Source organism: Salvelinus fontinalis, chromosome 6 (assembly GCF_029448725.1).
Source record: "Salvelinus fontinalis isolate EN_2023a chromosome 6, ASM2944872v1, whole genome shotgun sequence".
Taxonomy (NCBI): Eukaryota; Metazoa; Chordata; class Actinopteri; order Salmoniformes; family Salmonidae; genus Salvelinus; species Salvelinus fontinalis.
In genome coordinates, this window is record NC_074670.1 from 36,389,090 (window position 1) to 36,411,848 (window position 22,759).

At 46.5% G+C, this 22,759-nt stretch overlaps 1 protein-coding gene across 2 annotated transcripts in view; it reads left to right on the forward strand.

Moving 5' to 3' along the window:
- LOC129857770 (nuclear factor of activated T-cells, cytoplasmic 1-like) overlaps window positions 1-22,759 on the forward strand; it is a 65,992-nt gene that overhangs the window by 29,427 nt on the left and 13,806 nt on the right. The window contains exons 7-9 of one of the 2 annotated variants that reach the window (XM_055926320.1): window positions 7,097-7,152; window positions 9,641-9,773; window positions 16,456-17,130. In XM_055926320.1, the coding sequence (XP_055782295.1) occupies window positions 7,097-7,152; window positions 9,641-9,773; window positions 16,456-17,130 (864 nt within the window). The remainder of the gene's footprint in view (window positions 1-7,096; window positions 7,153-9,640; window positions 9,774-16,455; window positions 17,131-22,759) is intronic. The other variant, XM_055926321.1, reaches the window with a different exon arrangement.

The following is a 22,759-nucleotide window of genomic DNA, read 5'->3' on the forward strand; positions in this document are numbered from 1 at the left end:
GTATAACAGAACTGATTTTGCAGGTGAAAACCTGAGGAAATCCAACCCGGAAGTGACTCTTATTTTGAAAAATCACTGTTCCATTGCCTGCCTTTCGTCCGTTTAAAGGGATATCAACCATATTCCTTTTCATATGGCTTCCTCAGGGTGTGAACAGTCTTTAGACATAGTTTCAAGCTTTTATTCTGAAAAATGAGCGAGATTTATCAAATCGCGTCAGTGGATAGACGGATGTCCTTCCATTAGTTCATGCGCGCGACACTGGCCGCTCGACATTTTCTTTCTCTCCTGTATTGAATAGTTTACAGTCCGATTGAAATATTATTGATTATTTATGTTAAAAACAACCTGAGGATTGATTATTAAAAACGTTTGACATGTTTCTACGAACTTTACGGATACTATTTGGAATTTTCATCTGTCGTTCATGACTGCTCGAGCCTGTTGATTTCTGAACATAACGCACCAACCAAATGGAGGTTTTTGGATATAAAAATAATATTTATCGAACAAAAGGAACATTTATTGTGTAACTTGGAGTCTCGTGAGTGCAAACATCTGAAGATCATCAAAGGTAAGCGATTCATTTTATTGCTTTTCTGGCTTTCGTGACAAATCTACATTGCTGCTAGATGTTCGTAATGTTTTATCTAGTGATCGATAAACTCACAAATGCTTGGATTGCTTTCGCTGTAAAGCATATTTTCAAAATCTGACACGATAGGTGGATTAACAACAAGCTAAGCTGTGTTTTGGTATATTTCACTTGTGATTTCATGAATATAAATATTTTTTGCAATTTTTGGGGAATTTCAGCGGTTGTTTACGAAAATGATCCCGTTAAAGGGATCCGTGCGCCAAGAGGTTATTAATGTGCTGGGACTAACTCCACATGAAGGGGTATCCCTGAAGAGAGGGAAGCCCTGTCTAGTCTAGAACCCCTTTTACCCCCTTCACCTTTCATCCCCCATGCCTTTTCCCCCTCCTACTCCTTCTGCTCTCTCGTTCTCTCTTGCTCTCTCCCAGCCCTGTCCTCACTATCTTTCTCTCTACTCGTCGGCCCGTTAAAGCAATTAGCCAATATGGTTTGGAGTTCTGTGCTCCAGGGATCCCCACACGGCTGCCTGCTATCGACAATTTCAGTGGCTTGTTTTCCTTCTCAGTGGCGTCCAGGGAGCGAGACTTCTGAGAAGGTGCACAAAGTGAGGGATTTCTTTTCATGCCCCCTCCCTCTCCCTGACCCTGTCTCAGTGTCTTGTCTGCTTTATCTGCTCTTATGTAAGCAATAAAGGACCCAGTACTTCCAAGGGTCTCCCAGTTCAAAGCTCATTATCACAGTACGACACGCAAGCGCACACACACACACACACACACACACACACACACACACACACACACACACACACACACACACACACACACACACACACACACACACACACACACAGGAGTTGATACACTTCACAGGAGTTGATACATCTGTAGAGATCTTCTTATGCTCTATTTAAATGTTTTATATAGAATGAAATCTTGGCATTTTGATCACATAATATTGCAGTTTGAGAAACATTTTTGAGTTTGGAAAATCTCTTATTGTTGATTTAGGTCGGGAAGACTAAAGAGGAAGAAAAATGAAAAGCTATCCAATGAAATATATTCATATTAAAGTTGTATGCCGTAAATCGGGTTTTATATTACGCTGGAAAAAGTTCATGAGTGAAATTCATAGCATTACACTAATTACACACGCGCGCACAGACACACACACACACACACACTATAGCCATCACTGTTTGTGTTCCAGTGGTGACATCCATTACTGCTGCAGTGATTAAAGGCGAGGAGAGCTGCTAGTTTTCTAGAATGTGCTTCAATAAACACCTCCCAGAAAATTCCAAATATCTATTCCTCAAGAGCTACAAAAGAGCAATAGACAGGACTTAACTTGACCTAACTTGAGCTTTCTATGCCAAACTATGGAATAGTACTGTATTCCATTGCTGCACAGAGAGGGCACCTCCTCCATGCTGTACGTCAATGCCCATATTTGATATTTTGCCATTTCCTTTGGTTGTAGAGTTCTACCTGGTGCTCTACAGTCATTATTGGTAGGATGCTCAATAGATGGGGTAAAGAGGTCAATGGTACTCGACCAAAACAATGGAATCGCCATGGTAACGCGCGGGGTGGGAAAGATGCCGTGGGAGAAAGATCCCGAATCGCCATTTTTCCCCCCCCCCAGCAAAATGAGTCAAATGTGTATTGTAAATCAAATCAAATCTACGTTTATTGGTGTATTTCACAATATGTTAAGGTTAAAATTGGAGTAAAATACTTGGATGGATATCAACCCCAATATATGTTAATGTCATCGTCCCCAATCAAGTGCGATACAGTTAAACACGACTACTGCCACCGATGTCTGTACGCTAGCTATGCTACCAACGCATATGAACTTGAGTTAGCAGTCACTTCTTCTAAATCTGAAACGGGACCACTGTGACATGTTATACAGCGAAAACAGCCAAATATATCCAAATCAGATATATCACAGAATCCTGCGTGCCATTGACCTTATTACCGCATCTATTGTTCAAACTAAAACTTCATTATCTGTACCGAGATATAGTTTGATTTTTCCATAAACGTATAGAAGCTTGATTTCAACTAGATAATGAATTGTCCGTTTTCCAACAAAAAGTGATTGATTTGTCACAATAACAGTGGTTAAGATTTGTAGGCGACCAGTATCCATTTAAGAGGCTCATAATGGACTGTCTTTCTGTTCCTCTCTCTCTCCCTCTCTCTCCCTCTCTCTCCCTCTCTCTTCCTCTCTCTCCCTCTCGCGTATGTTGTTTTGCTTGTTTCTCGATCCCCCTGAGACTCCCTCTCGGTAACAAAAGAGCAAAGCTCATGGATGGTGGCACTGCGGGAGGGTTTAATGTGCCCAGAAAAATAATTACTTTTACTTTTCAAATGCTAAGGCCGCCCCTATTGCTCTGTATCAAGGACCCGCAGGATTGACTGATGCAAACAGCATATGCATGTGTGTGTGTGTGCATGTGTGTGTGTGTGTACATGTCTGTGTGTGTGCTGCCGCTGAGGGGTAGGGTAGCTAGCCTACGGGCCTGTTTGTGTGTTCAGTAGGAAGTGTTTTCAGTGACTCATCTGCGAAGGATTCCCTAAAGAAAGGCGAAGCGGAACAGGCGAGAACAGAGGGGGAGGAGGGAGGGAGGAGGGGAAGAGGGGAGGGGGCACAGGCAGGGTGAGACAAAGTGCTGTTCAGGAAAGCCAGGGGCAGGAGAGGCGGATATTGTCCAGTAGTGGATGTCCTGCATCCGTTCCTTGGGTGGGTTTCACACTGTTGACTCTCACTGTCGATTCTCACTGCTGACTCTCGGCTTAGTGAGTGAGTTCCAACAAGGTTTTGGAGATGGCTATTATCTTTGCACTCCAAGCTCTGAGACCGATCTGTGATATTTCACCCACGTTTTGTGGAGAGAACTTTTGAAGTTGTCAGTTGATTCATAAGTATGATGTTACCCTTTGCATGCACCACGTGGGTTGAGAGTGATCATAGTTGATGTGTTAACGGATAATTGTTTTGCTGTGTTTGAGAGTCTCACGCTCTGTACCAGTAAGTACTGTTTTATAGGCTTTCGGAGTGATTATTTTTCCTTTCCATATCTCAGAGACTTTCCATTTCGTTTTGTGTCGCTGATCAGTTGGATTAGCTATGATGTCTCTGTTATTTTTATTACGTTGGTGTTTATGTAGGGGGGGGGGGGCGTGTTTGTGCGTGTGTGTTTTGACTTCGCTCAACCCTCTCGTTTTGGCACAGCAGCAGAAAGGCATACCTGGTGCACCTTATCGAGTGTGTGTTCTGGCTTGCCCTGATTTCCATGCATGGAGGGAGTTGGGAAAGGAGGAGAGGAGGGAGTGCTGGGGAAAGCCTACACTCTGACTCAGAGGGGAGGGAGGGAATTCCCTTGTGAGCAGGATAGCTTTTACATCTGGTGTGATTGGAGCTGTGCCTGGAGGTCTGGAGCATACAGCACAGATATAGCTCCACAGCAGGGAAATAGAAGTCAGGTCTACCCCTAGCCCAGCACCTCTAGCCTGGATCCCACGTCTAACTTTCCCACCCTACCACCTCTGTTGACAGATTTGTCAGGTTTCACCGGTATAAGGACTGGCAGGTACTGTACCAGGTGTCCTAGAGAAGCAGAAGCCAACCCCTGGTCTGGTGTGTGATGGACCCTGTTTGGCCTGCGATTTTGCCTGCTATTTTGTCTCCAAATTTACTGACAGTTTTTGCCAGACAGGTGGCAGCAGAATTTTGACAAATTTGATAACTGACTGTATTATATAAACAGGAAAGAGGGATAGAGAGAGATAAAAGACACCCCCAAAATTATCTCTGGGAGGGACGAAAGTCGAAAAATAAGGCTGGCTTGTTTCACGAGTGCCTCTGCAATTAAGACGGGGGGAATCAGATTTTCCATTCCCAAAACCACCAAGGTGAACATTCTTTGGCCAGTGGAAGTTGTTCTGTTGTTGGTATGCCCCTTTCCCTATGTTCTAGTAGGATGAGAGTTGTCTCTCTCTGTGTTTGGGTGTAAACCAAACACAGGTCAGTGCAGGGACACGTGTAAGAGAGGCCCGATAAGAATGGTTCTTCAATAAATACCAGAGTGGTCCCACCATCCTGTCTTGCGTTCCACATTGTATCTCCTGTCATTAACCAAATCTCCAAGCAATTACTGTCGAGAAAGAAGACAAGTGGGAGGTTATTGTTATTGTAGTCATGTGGGAGCATATGCTGTATTATATGAATCACAGAATAAACATAGGGTCCGTCTTGTTGCTTAGCAATACTTAGTCCTGGGAGTTGACTGAGTTGTGGTACGGCTGTTTAAACCTCTCCGTCAACTGTGTCCTGATGATGCTTCATTCATCAGTAGGTCCTTTGGTGTGTGTCACTGTGCAAATGTGAGTCTTTTGGACTCTTCCCACCAGTTTAGACACATTAAAAGGCAGCTGGCTGATCTTTCCCCAAAGGACTTTACTTGAGACAATGGTGTGTGTGTGTGTGTGTAAACCTTTTGATGTGTTGAGTGCAATTGCCATTGACCCGTATAGGGAGTTGCTATGCCTCCTACTACCACTGCCCTGTGACCAGTCTGATAGAGGGAGAGTTTAGGAGGAGGCCGAGGTAGAGATGGAGAGGTTGTGTGTGGGTGGGGGCACTGCGAAGTAGGGAGGGGGGGTTCTGTTGACAGAACAGAAGCGTTTTACAGATGTTGCAGAGAGAGAGAGAGAGGGAAGGAGAGAGAGAGAGAGAGAGAGAGAGAGAGAGAGAGAGAGAGAGAGAGAGAGTAACAATTTGCGGTTCAGTCCTACGGCACTCTCTGACTTGAAAAGTTTGGCATGCCACATATGTGGCCGTCTCCCGATCCAGCGAAGGTGAAGGAGAGAGAAGAGGGGGAAATGGCTGCTTTTACTCTTTTTGTTTCGTCTTGTTTCATCTATTTCAAAAGAGTAGGAGGGTCTGCTTAATTGCTGCTTCTGCAGATGACAAACAGACAGAGGGTGAAAGTGAGGTGAATCGAAAGAGAATGTCAACGGGATTGAGACGAGTAAGAGTAGGAAAGAGAGGGAGATGAAGACAGATGGGGAAAGAAAATGAGAGCGCGAGAGCAATAGAGAAAAAGAGAAAGAGAGAGAGAGAGAATCCTGAAAAACATGTTTACTTGTGGAGGGTTGACGTCTAAGGTTTCCCCTCTTGGAGGGAGTCCCAGTGCGGGGGCGGGCGAGATTCCCTCTTGGTTCCCCAGATGTAATATGAGGAATGAGCATTCCCTATCATCTCTCTCTCTTTCTCTCTCTCTTCCCATCTCACAGCCTGACGAGCATATCAGTTCCATGGCACATCATGATCACCTGCACATAGCATTACACGGTCATATAGGCGTGCTCGTCACCCTACCGAAATATCACAGTTGTCTATTTACTCACTTCATCTTTCTCTTCTGTCTTAATTTCTCTCACTTCTGCCTGAACTCAAAATAAAGCCATCGGTCTGTGATCTTTTTCAATGTCTGCCCTTCTCTTTTCCTCACTATTAATATTGCTTTTTGGAAATAGATACATGGTGACTTCCATCCTCCTAAGCTCTCTCCCAACCCCAGCTCCACCCTTCCTCACGAGTGATAGCAAGCCAAGCACGACTGGGATCTTTTCTTCTCTTTTTGCGTTGTGAAAAAGAGTACTTTGGGAGAACAATTTGGTGTGGAGACCACATCTTATTACTTGGGTCTTTAGTTATACTAGTACAGCTGCCCAATGGCCATAACATATTTAGTGTGTGTTACTTCACACATATCTCACAGTCCTTGTGAAATTAGGACCACAAACAGAATGATATAGTCAGCCAGTGCCATAGACATCAGAGCAGTGCCACAGACATACACTGGCACAACTGTATTGCCAGCCAACACTGCATTGTAGTGCCACAGATAAAACTATATTGCCAGCCAGCATGGCAGTGCCATACACACACAGACACTGGCAGTCACACAGACACACAAAGGCTGAATTTTGTCATTTCTATTTCTGACAGCCACTAACGAGTCATAGGCTGTAAGAAAATGTGCTGTGGTTTGGGCCTGATTGTATAAACAGAGCACAAGAGCATCTGTTCGTGAAGGTGTGGCATGAAATCCCGGAGAGACCCAAAGAATGTGAGAGAACTGCTACAGATTCCCGGCAGCTGTTGCAGATCCCTGGGCTTTTATTGCATGACAGGGAGGCCTCGACACCACAACACACTCTCAAGATGAAACGAACAAAAGGCGTTTATGAAGCAGAGGTAAAGCTGCAATATGTCACTTTTTTGGCCCGATCCGACCAAATTCACGTAGAAATTGGAGTTATGGGTCTGTCACTCTCATCGAAAGCAAGTCTAAGAAGCAGCGGATCTGATCTGTTCTATGTGCGCTATTTCTATGCTTCCCGTTCGCAAGTTTAGTTTTTGCAATTATATTGTGTGTGGTTATGTAGTGTTTCATATTTTCTGTTGTCCTTTTTTTAATAGATGGACACCACCTATGGGAGACAGAAGCCAAAGTTGACAAGGACTCCTTCAAGTCTGTAAGTATTCCGCAGTGTTTTCAGTAAAACACAGTACTGAATAGGTTGTAGTCTTGTTGTTAAGATTGAACGTGTAAATTGAGTCAGTCATACATTCCATGTATCTTTCTCTTCCATTATATTACCCACCTCTCTCTCGCTCGCTCTCTCTCTCTCTCTCTCTCTTTTCTCCCCCCTCTCTCCCCCTGTATTTCCTTCCCTCACCTCCCTCACTTCCCCTTACTCACTTTGCTGATGTAACCTTTGCTAAGACATTACCAAGGAGAGAGATTAGTCGTGTTGATTAGTCCATGCAATCCTGAATGGAATTTTCACACATTTTTCTCTCTCACGGTAAACAGAGTATCTTGCTTCATCATCAACAAGCACCCCTCAATAAGCACAAACGTTCACACGTGCACGCAAACACACTCACGTGTGCACTCGTGCACACACACACCGCCACCTTCTCTCTACTACTGTAAGTCATATTCATTAGGGCACACCATAGCAAACCATTTTGTAATGGAAAACGAAAAAGGATGTTTCTCATTGGACAAGTTCAGGTAGTCCCTCCCAGTTTCAGTGCATTTTCTTCAGTTTGTTCCCTAATGAATACTGATGCAAGCCCAGTTGCCCTACCAAACACCTCAGCCAGCGTAGCCAGATATTTAGTTCACTGTTCAACTTCTGGTTCAGGGAGGAGGAGCGCTTAAACACTTTGTCTGAGCTCGGCCTTCCGCTTGAGGCCTGGCCAAGGGTGGATTATTCCCCTCCCTTTTTACCTGCTGTTTTCACGAGAGAAGTAATGAGAAAATAAACCAGTGCACCTTTCTACTGATGCCCAGTCACACATTTAGGCCTACATTCTGTTCATAAAAACAAGGCAAAGGGGATTTGTCAGAGGGGACGGTAAATGTTGTACGTGTCCCAGAGACGCTACATGTGCTTCTGGAGTTAATTAAGAAGTACTTATGGCGAGGAGAGACTCGTAAGGTCTGTGAGAGTGTGTGTTTGCCTGTGTGTGTCTGTGTCTTCGGGTGCACATTAGGGTGTGTGATGACAATGTGTTTCAAATCATCCGTGCCCCCTCCCTTTCTCTTCTCTTTCATCAGCTGGGTCTCACCATCCCTATGTCTCCCTGTAAACGAACTGCTGTCATTGACAATTGCAGGGGTCTAGGGTAACTCATCGCCCGTGGAACATGTGTCGAAATACGGCGGCATTTCAAAGATGATGTTTTTGTTGTTGTTTGTTTTCACGTTCAGGTGACTGGCTTTGTTGCATCAGGAGTGTTGAATACGGCCTCCGCCTCTCTGATGCTTCAATGTTTAATCGGCCTTAAGGGCTGGCATGTTGGGAAATTACAGTGAGGGGTTGGGTTAGGTAGGTGAAGGACAAATAGTACAGTGTGCTTATTTGGCGTACCGACAAACAAGCCACAGTGTTGCTGACCTTTTCTCTCCTGCTGCCACCGGCCACCGTTAGGTCACCCATGCTCTGCCTGCCATATGTTTTCATTATTCCTGTTTGGATCGCTCTGCTCACTGGGTGGGAGGATGGGAGGAGAGGGGGATGGAGGGGGTGTTAGGTCATCGACACCTGTGTCTCTGCTGTCTTTGACCCCGTCAGTCCGGGGCAGACCTGGCCTATAAACAGACTCACAGACACGTAGACAGACCCCACAAAATATGCTGAGCAACAGGGAATGGCTTCCTGTTCTGCTCCACCACCCCATATGGCCTGAGCTGGCCCCCAGAGAGAGAGAGAGAGCGAGAGAGAGAGAGAGAGAGAGAGAGAGAGAGAGAGAGAGAGAGAGAGAGAGAGAGAGAGAGAGACAGACAGACAGACAGACAGACAGACAGAGACAGACAGGCTCTAGACAGGCAGACACTCAGTCATGTCCCAATGGCGCCTTTGTCATGCACCTCAATCCCTGCTCTGCAGCCTCCAAAGTTCACGTCCGTCCAGGATTACGGAGGTTTCACCCTGGGCCTGGAGCAACACGCTGGTCAGGGGCTGTGAAAACAAGGCCAAAGGCCCACATCTCTCCCCTGTAGTAGTCCAGGGATAGGGTTCAAACCCCTGGCCCTCAGGGCTTCAGACAGACACAAACAGGGGCGCGGTGCACACTCTGGGGTTCCTGCTGAGCCCATCCAGATTGGGCCGAAGACCCAGCTCAGAAAGCTTGTTCAGAACACTCCTCCAGGGTTCCCCCGAAAGCAAAACAAGCATACATACCTGCTAATTAATGAGTTGACACTTAGTACAGTTGGAGTTCTGTTTGTGTCTTAGAAGAGCATTGAAAGGGGTTGTAGGCCTAAGCTAGTGATGGAAGTTCAAACTGAAATCTTCACCATGCCGTCTTAGTCTGATTTCATCATGTTGAGGTGATGCATGTTTAGTTGACAGCTTTTTGAAAATCTGCTCCGCACACACAAATATACTGTGCGTCTGGAGGGTTCGTACTGTGCGTGTATCCATTCTGTGCTGTTTCTGTGTGCTGTAGACGGCGCTGGTGGTGGAGATCCCTCCCTACAGGAACCAGAGAATATCCAGCCCAGTGCAGGTCAACTTCTACGTCTGCAATGGCAAGAGAAAGAGGAGCCAATACCAGCGCTTCACCTATCTCTCACCAAATGGTAACCCCACAAACCTTCAGGTTTACCTCCTCACTTACACGTGGTTTGGGGGGGTTTATGTTTCCTACTAGTGTTGCTTGATAAATTATATAAAGGGGTCATACATGCTCATGCATTACACCGGCAATGTTACCCAATTGTACCTTTCAGTGTTTCCTCCGAAATCATTTCCGCTCCACAAAAACACACGCAATCTGTTGTAGCTTTCGCTAGTGCCTGACACCGCTGCATCACCGGCTCTGTTGAGCGAGGGCAGAAGTGAAGCAGAAGATGTGAGTTGTGATTATTTGGTTGCGAGCTTGCGTTCTCCGGCGATGAGGTGTGAAGGGTTGACTGACAGAGCCTCTGGGCAATGTTGACGTTAAATGTCAGAAGTCAATCGCTGGACCGGCGAGCTCACACACAACTCACGGGAACATCCATCACACACAACTCACGTTCTGCGCTACACACTCACGTGCCCCCTGGTCTCCACATTTATAGTTGGCTTGACACATTGGAATGCGAAGAAGTTATTGGGATTAGGAGTCATTTCACAGTCTTTCATCACCAACTAAATACCTTTCATTCTGGGCTCAGAGTAAATTGGCCAAATCCAAGTTTCATGCATAGACACTTTGATATCGATTGAAATCCATTGATGCTGCTAGAAACAACATTGTTAATTATTCACAGCTTGCTGCGTCTCTCTCGCTCTCTCTCTCTCTCTCTCTGTCTCTCTCTCTCTCTCTGTCAATTCAATGTAAGGTTATTATTGGCATGGGAAACAGATGTTAACGTTGCCAAAGCAAGTGAAGTAGTTAATAAACAAAAGTGAAATAAGCAATAAAAATGAACAGTAAACATTACACTCACAGAAGTTCCAAAAGAATAAAGACATTTCAAATGTCTCTCTCTCTCTTTATATCCCATGTTAAATTAAGAATCAGGTCCAATCGTGTTTTAAGGCAGCCTTCACCTTTAAACTGACATGTGATTCTTAGACACCCTAAACAATTCAATGATCACTGGCCGCTATTGTAGCCCGTTAGAGATAAGAAGCAATGATTCAGGCTTTTGGACGGGACTCTGAGAGAGAGACCGCATCACCACCTTGACAACGAACAGAGGGCCCTATTTGGAGACGGTTGATGGGAGCAAGAGAGTGAACGAGAGAGTGAGTGAGAAAGAGATTGAGAAAGGGAGAGGTGAAGAGCGGGGAGTAGAGAGGGGGGGGGAGAGGAGGAGGGAGAGACGGGACATTTTGGGGTAACTGACCTTAGCAGAGCGAGCGAGCGTTGGTGGGAGGACAGACAAACTCTGGCCATATTTGGCAGCCCCATACCAACCAGGGAGACAGACAAGGAGATAAGCTGTACAAGGAGAAGACTTATCACGCTTTGACCGTTGCATCTTCAAGTCATTTTCACAGAGCGTCAACATGGTCCAATTAACAGATGAATGGGGTGTGCTCTCTGTTACGATGCCAAGTAAACTACATTGCAGTGGGGACCACACAAGCAGGGGCAGTGTCTTTATGACGGAACATAATGTACCACTAGAGTCACAGTCAAAGGCACTTGCTGTGGTTCACCAGATCTTCTTATTTCTTATTTTGATATTTATTAATCTATTATAAACTGGGTGGGTTGAGCCCTGAATGCCGATTGGCTGAAAGCTGTGGTATACCACAGGTATTACCAAAAAAAACATTTTTACTGTTTTAATTTCATTTGGTAACACTTTTCTAATAGCAATAAGGAATTATAAACTTAGCCGTGGTATATTGGCTGTATACCACACCTCCTCGGGCCTTAACACTTAAATATAATTTATTCAACACAATAGTCAACAAGCAATAATAAACAATCCATGTCTGTCTGCCCATGGGTGAAGTGTCTGGGAGAAGTGGCCTCTACTGTATATGACTTCAGCAAACAGTGCCGTTTCAACTGTGCTGAGGTCAAAGAGAAGCCCTAATTATATCTGTCCAAGATAAGATGCAGGATGTCATGAAAGCAAACAGATCTCTAAGTCACAATGAGGATAATTATAACAGTGATATATGAATAGCAAAGGAGCGGAAAACCTGGTTGTTTGCTTTTGAGGCTTTCACTGTGTGAGAGTGTTTGAACACTGTGGCCAGGTAAGGGGGGGCGGGTGGGGGGGGGGATGTGTGTGTATGTGTTACATCGAGGTCGTTCTCATCACTTCCTCCTTCACCCATCTGAGTGGGGCTTCCGGTGCTCTGGCCCACTTTAATCACAGTTGTGGTCGTCAATTATGCTTTCTAAAAATAACTTTTCGTTCACGCTCGGGCGTGTGCTCGTCTCGGTGCTCATCTAGAAACCGCCACTTAAAATAGCACCGCTTGTTTGAAAAAGTGAAAGGACGAAACAAACGACCTGCGGTCCTCCGATCGCTATTGAAAACAGCGTGTATTTTCCACTGTCGTCACGTGATGTTCTCCCTGCTCATTCATGTCAAAACGTTCTCAGACAAGTGTGTGAAAAGGTTTATTGAACGTGTTGACAAGGCCAAAGCTTTCACTGTCGAACCTCAAACCTGTACGGAGCAGCTAAATGCCCAAGTAAGGAAACAAGAGATAATATGTAATTGAATCGTTTCCTCTCCATCTTCTAAATAGCTCAGTCATATCTCACGGGAGAGGCATTGTTTCTGTCGTGTAAACATCATCTGATTCGTATCTCCCCTTTAGTTTAGTCACGCCTCAGAGCTAGTACGGATATTATTATCAGATGCAGTCTGGAGGATTGGAAACGATTGAGTCTTTGCCATGTTTGACAGGTGAAGATAAGCTTGAATGACAAGGCTGTCGTAGGCCTGCTTTGTCCTACACAAGCAAGAAAGGAGTAGCGGATTTGAACCGTTACTTTTTGCCAGATGTTATCGGTAATATTCGTCCCGAATTTCACACAGGGAGTTTTTCCAAATTAGCATTTTGCATGGTAATAATGCCGTTGCATATTGATGCCAAACAATAGAATGTAGATTGTCTTATGAAACATGTAGTTTTTTATTTGTCTTTGTGTTTCTCAAAATGCTCTTCATTGTCCTCGCTTTCCTTCACAATGTCACGTTAGTCCAATGAATTTGATGATTAAAGCGTAGTTAAGCTTGTCCGGAAAGTGCATTGTCATGAGTTACAATTTCAGAGGAGAAAGATCCAAGAATCTAAGCAATATGTCACTCTGAAGTTACTCTTTTTTTGTAGACTCTAAAATGAGCTGTTGGCAGCAGTTCTGGTTTGTATAAATCACTACATATCCGATGTTGCGACGAACGTACAGCACAAGTGTCCTTGTCTACCTCCCAGTGTGTGTGAGTGAGCGTTACTTTTCTTTCCCGAGCTCATTTCCAATCATTCTTGCGTCGAGTAAAGACGTGACACGCCGCCCTTTTCTTCTCTTTAAAGAAGAAACCGTTTCACGGAACCACATAAAACAACAAACGCCGAAAGTGCTGGCGCTGACGAAAGCCCGACCAAAGTCAGTTCTCGGAATGCCTTTCATTTCACAAGCCGTTTGGAGGTTCCTCGTGTAGATCGGGTTCTATTATTAACACCAGCGGGGGCTGCTGCTGATTCCTGGCCGTAGGTTTGTGGTCTGAGACGTGGGAGGGAGGAGAGAGAGAGAGGGTTATGTTCGGAAGAAACAAGAGAGACACAATACATGAAAACTTAACGAACCGCACGCCGTGAACTTCTCCCCAAAGATGTGTCATTCTAACCAAACTGGAGACTGAGACGTTTCCTTGTTTCCAAGTTAGGGCAGTGACAGACACACACACACACACACGTTAACACGCGCAGACACGCTCACACGCACCTTTACATGGCCTACGTAGACTAGGACACCAGCCGTCAGCCCGATTGCGACCACAGTGGGACGTGGTGAATTAGACACCTGCGAGTTGATGACTACCACCATGAAGCACCACCTGGTCGCTAAAACTAGGGCCTAGTCAGGTCACATGGTCAGGAGAAACTCAGAACCCTAGGTATAATGCATTGTGCACACTCTTTCCACAGTGCAATCAAACCAGCTCTTTTATGGAGACAGTAGATCATCCACTCCATAGTTCCACTCTGAGAGCAGAGCAGCCAATCGTAATGAGAATCAGAGTGCATCCCAGAAAACCCTCTTGCCCGGCTGTCTCTTCCCTTCACACGACAACTTACCGGGCCTAGGCCCTCTGTGCTCAACACCCTTCAAACCCGTCCTCGAACCCTCACCCCCATCCCTGGGAGGAAACCAGTTCCTAATAAATACTCCAATCAGGCCTGATCACATTAATGCGAGCAGACAGACACAGACAGGCAGAGATGTGGAGAATAACATGTGGGCCATAACCCGCAGGTTGGGAGGAAATAGAAGCCAGCTGGGGATGGGACTCACAGGGTGAATCTGCTTTCATGGAACTGGGAAGGGGGAGGGTGTGTGTTTGGAGGGGGGGACACACACAGATAGCTGGAAGGAGTGGTCAGAGAGACGGGGGGAGACATATTGAGGAATGATCGGTTAGAGTGGGTGGAGACACATAGAGCTGGATGGAGGAGAGGCGAGCTCGAAGGATCCCTCAAAGGATCTCATTCTGCAGATACTGTAGGAGAGGGGGAATGTGTGACATAGCGTTTGAGTCTCAGGGAAAGTGGGAGACGGTGGGAGACTATGACGCTTTACAGAATAAATCAGATTGCTAAGTATTCTATGTATTGCTATGTATGTAGGGTTTAGACTTTTGGGACTATTCCATTGGTTCCATTGCAATAGGCAAGCTCAATCAAATGCAGCTAAAGTATAGAGAACAGAAAAAAATACTAGACCTAGCGTAAACCCAGGTCTGTACTATGGAGAACCTGTTACAAGGCCTAGTATGATATTCCCTAGTAAGTGTATGGAGGTGTCATCCTGGGACTTTCTTAAGGATACAGACCTTACCTAGGGAGCCTCTGAGACAGATGGACCGGCCCCGTGGCTCTGACAAGACTGACGTAAATGAGCTTCCCACTGGGTAATCACACCAGCTCATCTCTCCCCAAAGGAGACTGGGGGTGTGAAAGTTAATCTCTCAGTTACGTCCTGTCCCAACAATAATAACATCATAACATCACGATAGGGCTGGTTTTCGTCTAATCAAAACACTCATTTATTCAGACAATGGAAGTAGAAGTGCATATTAGTATTATTACGCCTTCATCAGTATTGACTTATTTTTACTTTGTTAGTAAAAAGTAAATATTATAAGAAATACACTTATGATGGCCTATTTGTAGGCTGAATGGAGTGTCAGAAGACATTTAGTAGGCTGAATAGAGTGTCAGAAGACATTTAGTAGGCTGAATAGAGTGTCAGAAGACATTTAGTAGGCTGAATAGAGTGTCAGAAGACATTTAGTAGGCTGAATAGAGTGTCAGAAGACATTTAGTAGGCTGAATAGAGTGTCAGAAGACATTTAGTAGGCTGAATAGTGTCAGAAGACATTTAGTAGGCTGAATAGAGTGTCAGAAGACATTTAGTAGGCTGAATAGAGTGTCAGAAGACATTTAGTAGGCTGAAGAGAGTGTCAGAAGACATTTAGAGTGATTCAGACTTTGCCAAAACACTTATGATTGGCATCAAACACTAACCGCACCCATTAACACATTTCACTGTGTGCAGAAATAGCAACAGACAGTGCATGTATTGTGACTCAGAAGCTTTTTGTTATTCATCTGGGTGTCTTAATTCAAGCCTACAGTAGTTGTGCCACAGTACTCGTGGCAGAATCGGAGCATGTGGGGGTTCATAAAGGGTTTTCTTTCATCTTTTCCTTAGAGTTTGGAGCTTTGTGTGTGTGTGTGTGTGTGCGTGTGTGTGTGTGCGTGTGCGTGTGCAACTGGAGGATATGTTTACATATTTAATAAATAGTGCACACGTCATGGTCAGTCTCCGACAGATGAAAACTGATCTTGATCACACAGCCAGGAAACCTACTGTACGAGGACCGTCAGTCCAAACGAGTCAGGAAATGGCGGAAACATCTCCCAAATGGACTCTGAGTGAGTTGGAAGACGGCGGCACGAGCAAGTGGGGTCATAGCACTCTCCTCCTGCATTAGCTGAAGTCAGAGCTCCTGAAACCGCAGGCATACCATACTCTCTTAAGGAGCACGGACCACCCCAATCAAATCATCCTTTTTCTCTCTCTCTCTCTTTTTGTCCTGAGAGCAACAATTGCTTTTGGAGTATGGAAGAGGCCTAGGGGTCTCGGGCTCCTGCAGCAGCAGCAGCCCAGACGCTTTATTAAAGCACTTTTTCATAGGATATCAGAGCTGAAGGAGAGTCCAAAGAAAATAGCGCCGTTTCATGATTAGAGCCAGCTGTGGCTTTCTGCTCTGATGACTCATCTATTTTTTTTGGGGGGGGGGGGTTCTGAGCTGGCGTTTGAGAGGCTAAGCCAATGACACAGTGTCTCTTTTAATCGCTGGTTGTTTGTTTGGTTTTGGAGGGTATCCTACCCACAATCCATCTCACTACACCGACTCCTTTACTCATACTCTCAGTTGCTCGTTCAGCCACGTGGACCTACCTCACGTTTCTAATCTGTCTTTTTTCTCTCTCTCTCTCTCTCTCTCTCTCTCTCTCTCTCTCTCTCTCTCTCTCTCTCTCTCTCTCTCTCTCTCTCTCCCTCTCTTTTTCCAGTCCCGATAATAAAGACAGAACCGAATGATGAGTATGAGCCTCTGGGGGCTCAGGGGCTGTCTGTTCATTCCAAGCTCTACTATGGCCAACCCAGGCTCACTCCTATCATACCTGTGGGGGATGCTGACACATGCCTGGTTGGGGTTTATTCTCCCTGCCCGCCTTGCCATGGCAGCATTGGCAGCATGCCCGCCTCCTCCCCCAGGTCCAGCCCAACACTGCACGACCTGTCCCCCGTGTCTTACCCCAAGTGCCTCTCCACCAGCCCTACGCACGCCCACAATGGCCCCTTGGCGTCCGCCATCCAAGAGACGCCAGGGCTGTGCCCAGCGCCGCTGGTCTGCCCTTCCTCACCCGACCAAGCTCCACAGGGCATGCTTCACTCCCAGGGCAACAGCCCGCATCACCTTGGTAACCCTAGTCCCCATGGCTTCCACCCGCTCTACCACAACAGCAGCCCCTCCACCTCCCCAGGGTCCCACCCCTCCACTCCAGGGGGGGCAGCAGAGAGCCCGTTCGCCCAGGCACCAGATTACAGCCCCACCCAGGGACAGAGCCAGACTCAGGCCAGGAGCAGCCCTCCCAGCCTGCTGCCGGTGGACGCCAGCCCCCGCTCCCTAGCCGTCACCGTCAAGCGGGAACCCCAGGATCTGGACCAGATGTACCTGGACGATGGTGAGTCACAAGAACAAGGTTTATCTACCTAGACCTGTCAATCAAAGCTCTCCGTTAGCTAGTGACATCACATCATCATTGTCATTATCACATTGGTGTTGTTTTTCCTTATGAAAACACAGGGTCATAAAAAACACGATTCTCGTTTCTCTCTAGAACGTTCCATTTACAGTGCACATGACGTTAACTTTACACCTTTGCTTATCTACACACCCACACCCACCCACACCCTTTCCCCCACATCTCCCTCTTCCCTGGCGAATTGCAGCGCTATCAACCATGAGTTTACGTCAGATTTGTTCATTTTAGACATTACAGAGCCTTTTTGTTTTCGCAACTACCGTGTATGTTGTCTGAGTTAGCAACAGCTTTATTTTAACAGTCAATTGGGCCTTGATGGGATTTCGAAACAATCTGTCAAAACATCAGAAGCAGCGAGGTCAGGCAGGGAGCAAGAGAACAAAAACAGTGGCGCACGCGTGCCGGACCCGACTGTTGACACAAGGACTAATGAAGGAAGCAAAACAATAGGTAGGGGTTTCCTGAGCTGCAACGCTTTTCCCCCCCCTCGGTGCGAGGGATGTCAGCAGGCAGGAGGCGCTTTGTTTTCCCGTGTTTTCCCTGCGGAGGGTGTAGTGTTGGAGCTGACGTCATCAAGGGACGCTGGGGAGGCTGGGGGGGGGGGGGGTTACCAGAGCCCCACTGGATGTGAGCCAGGGCACAGCCAAGGGAATGGGGGAACGCAGCATTTGTGTGTAGACCCCCTATTAACTCTCCATGTGCCCCCCCCCCCCCCTCCTCATAATCGTCCCTCCCTCTGGTCACTCCCAGCCTGTTATGGGCCCTGTCGGGGTTGCTCATCACATTATTGTTATGCTCTGATTGTGCGGTATGCAGCATACGTGGCGGTATGCCAGAAGAGATAAAGTCCCCTTGCATCCAAACAGAGTGAACAAGGCGAGTCCCCGCTCAACTCGGGAACATCCCTCTTCCTGTGCACCTTTTGTTTCACTCCTACTGTAAACAGCAGTAGACCTACAGCACTGTGTGTGTGTGTGTGTGTGTGTGTGTGTGTGTGTGTGTGTGTGTGTGTGTGTGTGTGTGTGTGTGTGTGTGTGTGTGTGTGTGTGTGTGTGTGTGTGTGTGTGTGTGTGTGTGTGTGTGTGTGTGTGTTTGCATGCGTGGGTGCGAGCCAAGGGAGCACAGGGGTGATGGGCATTGGGGGCCGAGGGGTTTAGTAGCAGTGCTGTAATTGAGCTGAAACGTGGTTGTCAGCAAATCTGTCCAGCCTGATGAGTCCCGGTTAGTCCTCACCTCGTAAACAGACAATAGCGAGAAGTGAGGACGTCTGTCTGTTATCAACTCCATAAAATGAGCACAACACTCAAATAGGACATTCTACAAGTCTTTGTCACTTCACACATCCAGAGCTAGCATTTATCTTCTGACTCCGCGCCAGCTCCTGGCATATTTCCCCTTACTGTACATTGAAACAAGAGAACACTGGCGCTAAGTCCAAAGGAAATACGATTAGCATTGTCATGTACATGTCTAATTCCTTTTCAAACTTCTCAGTAGTTATGGGCAGGAAAAGGAGCCAGAGTATTAGAATTAATCGAATAAGAGTGAAACTCAAGCTTTATTTTGCGCTAGGTAAAAGGTTGTTAGGGGGTCATTTTACGCCATCATTTGTACAGTGTGGAAATATTCAACATTTGCCCTCTGCTAAAGTTATAACCCTGAAGTAGTAACCATGTCTTCATAATCCACCACCGCCAACACCACCCCATCCACTGTCACTTTAGCGGAGCCCATATCTCTGGACCAAGTGACCAAATGTTATTGGGCCTGTGAATACAGATGCATTAGAGACTCACAGGATGCGTATTGATTGGCAGAGGCCTACCAAGGCGTCCCTGGTAAAACCTTGGCCCGCTGCAATCTCGCCTCATCTAATGTCTTGAATGAGCATCTGTGGTGGGCTAACTGTGCTCCTGGAGTACCGGTAAGTGTGTGGTGGTAACAGCATACTCCAAAGGCATCTGCACGCTGTACCGGTCAGGTCCACCGGCCCCATTCCGGACAATTCCAGACCCCTCAAATGAGCCTGAGATAAAAAAATAAATTAGAGCTGGGAGAAGTCGGTGAGTGGCGAGCTCCCTTTCCACAGTCATTACCTTCCGTTATTATCATATGTTAGCGAGTTGCTCCATTAGAGGGGCGACGGTAGGGGATGACCTCACCAGGCGGTTGGGCGGGCGGTGGTGATTTAGCATTAGCCGCGTAGCATTGAGTCCCAGCCTGGCCGGTTTGGAGCCTGTGATTTGAGCTCTGCAGCGGGACGACACTTGAGCTTCCCCAGAGTGGAGCGCCTCCCACGCTCAGGCCTCGGGCTCTCATCAGCCAGAGGAAATATCTCTCACTGGCCTTCGGCTCGCACGGCTAACCCAGCCCCCGAGACATCACTCAACCTATCAACGGGCTGAGCTACTGTACCACAAGGAGCTCTGTTGTCAGTGTGGGGTGGATATGTAGGAGATCTAGAAGGGGAGGGAATGACAAGTTTAACATAAGCCCCTCTAACTGCCCTTCAACCCCCTAACCCACTACCCGCTCCCAACTAGCACCATTTCATCCACTACTTCTGTGATGGAGCATTGGAGCCTCGAGGCTAGCTAACTGCAGGACATTACGCACTGTCTGTCTGTAAAAGAGTGCCCCAAGGCTTTTTGGGTAATGTCCAGGAGCTGCGATTGTATTTAAATTGATGAATGATCTGTTGGCTTGTGCTGGGGATGTATTTAGAACTGCTGGCCTGCGGCTGCCATTGGTTCGCTGCAGCAGGGGTCTGTCTGTCTCACGATAGCGAGAAGAGTTGAGTGAGCGAATAAACCTGGACCAAGGTCCATGGGTTGATGCTTAGGGGGAATGGAAGCAAGATGTATGTTAAAGTGAATTTTCAAAAGCTAGCCCTAGAGGTCTTTGTATTGTTTCTGGCCCATTGTCATACGCCAAACGCAATATATACATATCTAATGTGAGGTTTACATTAAACAGAAGTTTCTCAAGTAAAAAAAATACCTTTCACGTTGAGTCATACCCCTCGCTCCCTCTAATCCGGGGCGATTTACAATACATATGGCATTGAGCACAATGTCATGCAAACGACATCAATAAAAACAATAGAAGTTACGAAGAATGAGGAGGGCAGTATATTTACGCTTGCCTTGTTAGCCTGGCTAATTAGCCCATAAAACAGGGGTCTGTGATGACGCCGCGTTTTGTCACACGTCCTAGCCGAGCTGCAGTTGCGGTGACATCATTACCCCCTCCCGTCACACGCACACACATAGCCGCTTTGATCCTAGACTTGGCTGCTGTTTACACATCAGATTTGAAGGCTTTGAGCCACATTACGCACCCCCAGTCCTCAATCCAGGGTGCTTATGAAGGCCTCTTTGTGCCTGTGTGTGTGTGTGTGTGTGTGTGTGTGTGTGTGTGTGTGTGTGTGTGTGTGTGTGTGTGTGTGTGTGTGTGTGTGTGTGTGTGTGTGTGTGCGTGTGCGTGCGTGTGTAAATGCAGTCATAGTATGCTGGCTTGGACATCTGTCTGATCCAGCGAGGCTGCCGCTGTGTGTCTTCTCTCATTAGCTTCTGGTGTGATGGGTGATATAATGAAGCGCAGCTGAACTAGCACGGGGCTAACGCTAATCAGCCAGCCAGACTCTTACCATCTGGTTACAGCTGAATACAGAGGGGCCTTATTCACCCACATGAGAAAAACAACCAAATGTACACTGCTGATTTCTGACACTTGACATGTGTATTCTGATTGCCTTATATTTCAGGGTCAGCTTTCCAGTAGTTGTTTCCTCCTCAACTCAAATTTTGGACAATTGAAACGTTTTTTTTTTCTTCTTCTAAACTGAAAACAGACCCGGTGTTGCATGAGGCAGAGAGGCAGACGTCAGTGGCAACAGGTTTCTAGACAGACCTCGTCTTTCCTCTCTCGCTCTCTTTCTCTCTCCCTCTCTCTCTCTCTCCATCTCCCTCAAACAATTCCCCAACAACAATACAGAATTCTAACATTTCTAAGGATCCTTGTCCGCGACCGTTCCCCTCCAACGGCAACTCAAGCTTTTCTCATGGAAACTTTTACACATCCTGGATAGGTGCCCAGACCCCAGGACTCTGCAAAACCCCTAATGATGATTGAGAGCGTGTCCGCACCACTCTGAAAACATGCTGAGTCTCTAACATCGGAGTGTGTGTCGCGAGACTGGCGCGGAGTTGGGGTGAGGGGGTTCATTAAAGAAGCTGCGGTTGGGGTGAGGGGTGTCTAATGGGACGGACTCTATGAGCTGCTGTTATTGAGTTGCTCCCGTGTGTGTGTGTGTGTGCTTGCACGAGTGCGTCCTGCCTCCGTGTGTGTGTGTGTGTCTGTGTCTGCGAGCCTGCGTGTGTGTGTGAGGAGGAAAGGTAGACCATCTGACGGTCAGCCGTTAGCGGTTAGAGCCTGTGCTTTCACAACACTCACCCTTTGACCCCCAGCTCTGCTGGGAGGGGGCGGAGCCTGGGCTAATAGAGGCGGGAGAGCAATACTCTCTGTTGGTTAAGTGCAGTGTCAAGACCTCCTATCCCCACGGCTTATGCTTCATGTTATTGACAGGTATAATAGGAGGGGGATGGCTTCTTTATTATTTATGACTTCAGAGAGGATGTGGACTTTTTAATATTGTTGTTATTGCTGCGTTTTCGTGTTAGGAATCTTGTTTTCCTGGCAGGACCTTGAACTGACGGTGGATAAAGGAGGGTGTAGGCATTTGGGAAGTTTTATAATGGTAGGAAAAAATAATACAAGGCCGTATGATAGGCCTCTGAGAGCCGTTGACGGCTTAGGAGATGGTTAGGGAGACGATGAAGATCACTAGGACATTGTGTCAACTGCAGATTTCTCCTAGTGGAATCAAAACCATGTCTTGTACCCTGCGATTAAAACAATGATTTATCTGGTTTTACTATTGTTATCATAGACTGGCCCAATGTACTATTAGTCACGATTAATATCCTTTCTTTGCTTCTCACATTATTTATGCATATAGTAGGATATGATATGCAATGACTTAGAAATAGGAGTAAGTCCAAAGTAAGGAAAGCCTTCAGAGTGATCTCTTCACTCCTTACACTTTTAATGTAACTATTTGATGTTCTGTAATATAATAAATGCATGCTGGACTTAACGAAACCCTGAAATCAGAATATACCATGATCTCATGGTCATAGCGAGATCCCATCAAGCTTTGAGGAATAGGTTACATTTGCACTGTGTGTGTGTGTGTGTGTGTGTGTGTGTGTGTGTGTGTGTGTGTGTGTGTGTGTGTGTGTGTGTGTGTGTGTGTGTGTGTGTGTGTGTGTGTGTGTGTGTGTGTGTGTGTGTGTGTGTGTGTGTGTGTGAAGCACTTTGGATTACCTTTAGCACCGTGTTCTGTTTCCTCTCAGTGTGCTTTTACCTCTGTCCTCTTGGCCAGGCTTGAGAAGGTCTCTGGTTGCTGTTTGGGACCAGCTGCTTTCTACACGGTTCCCCCTATTATGACATGTCATGGTGTTATATGCTCTCTGGTCCAAGATAA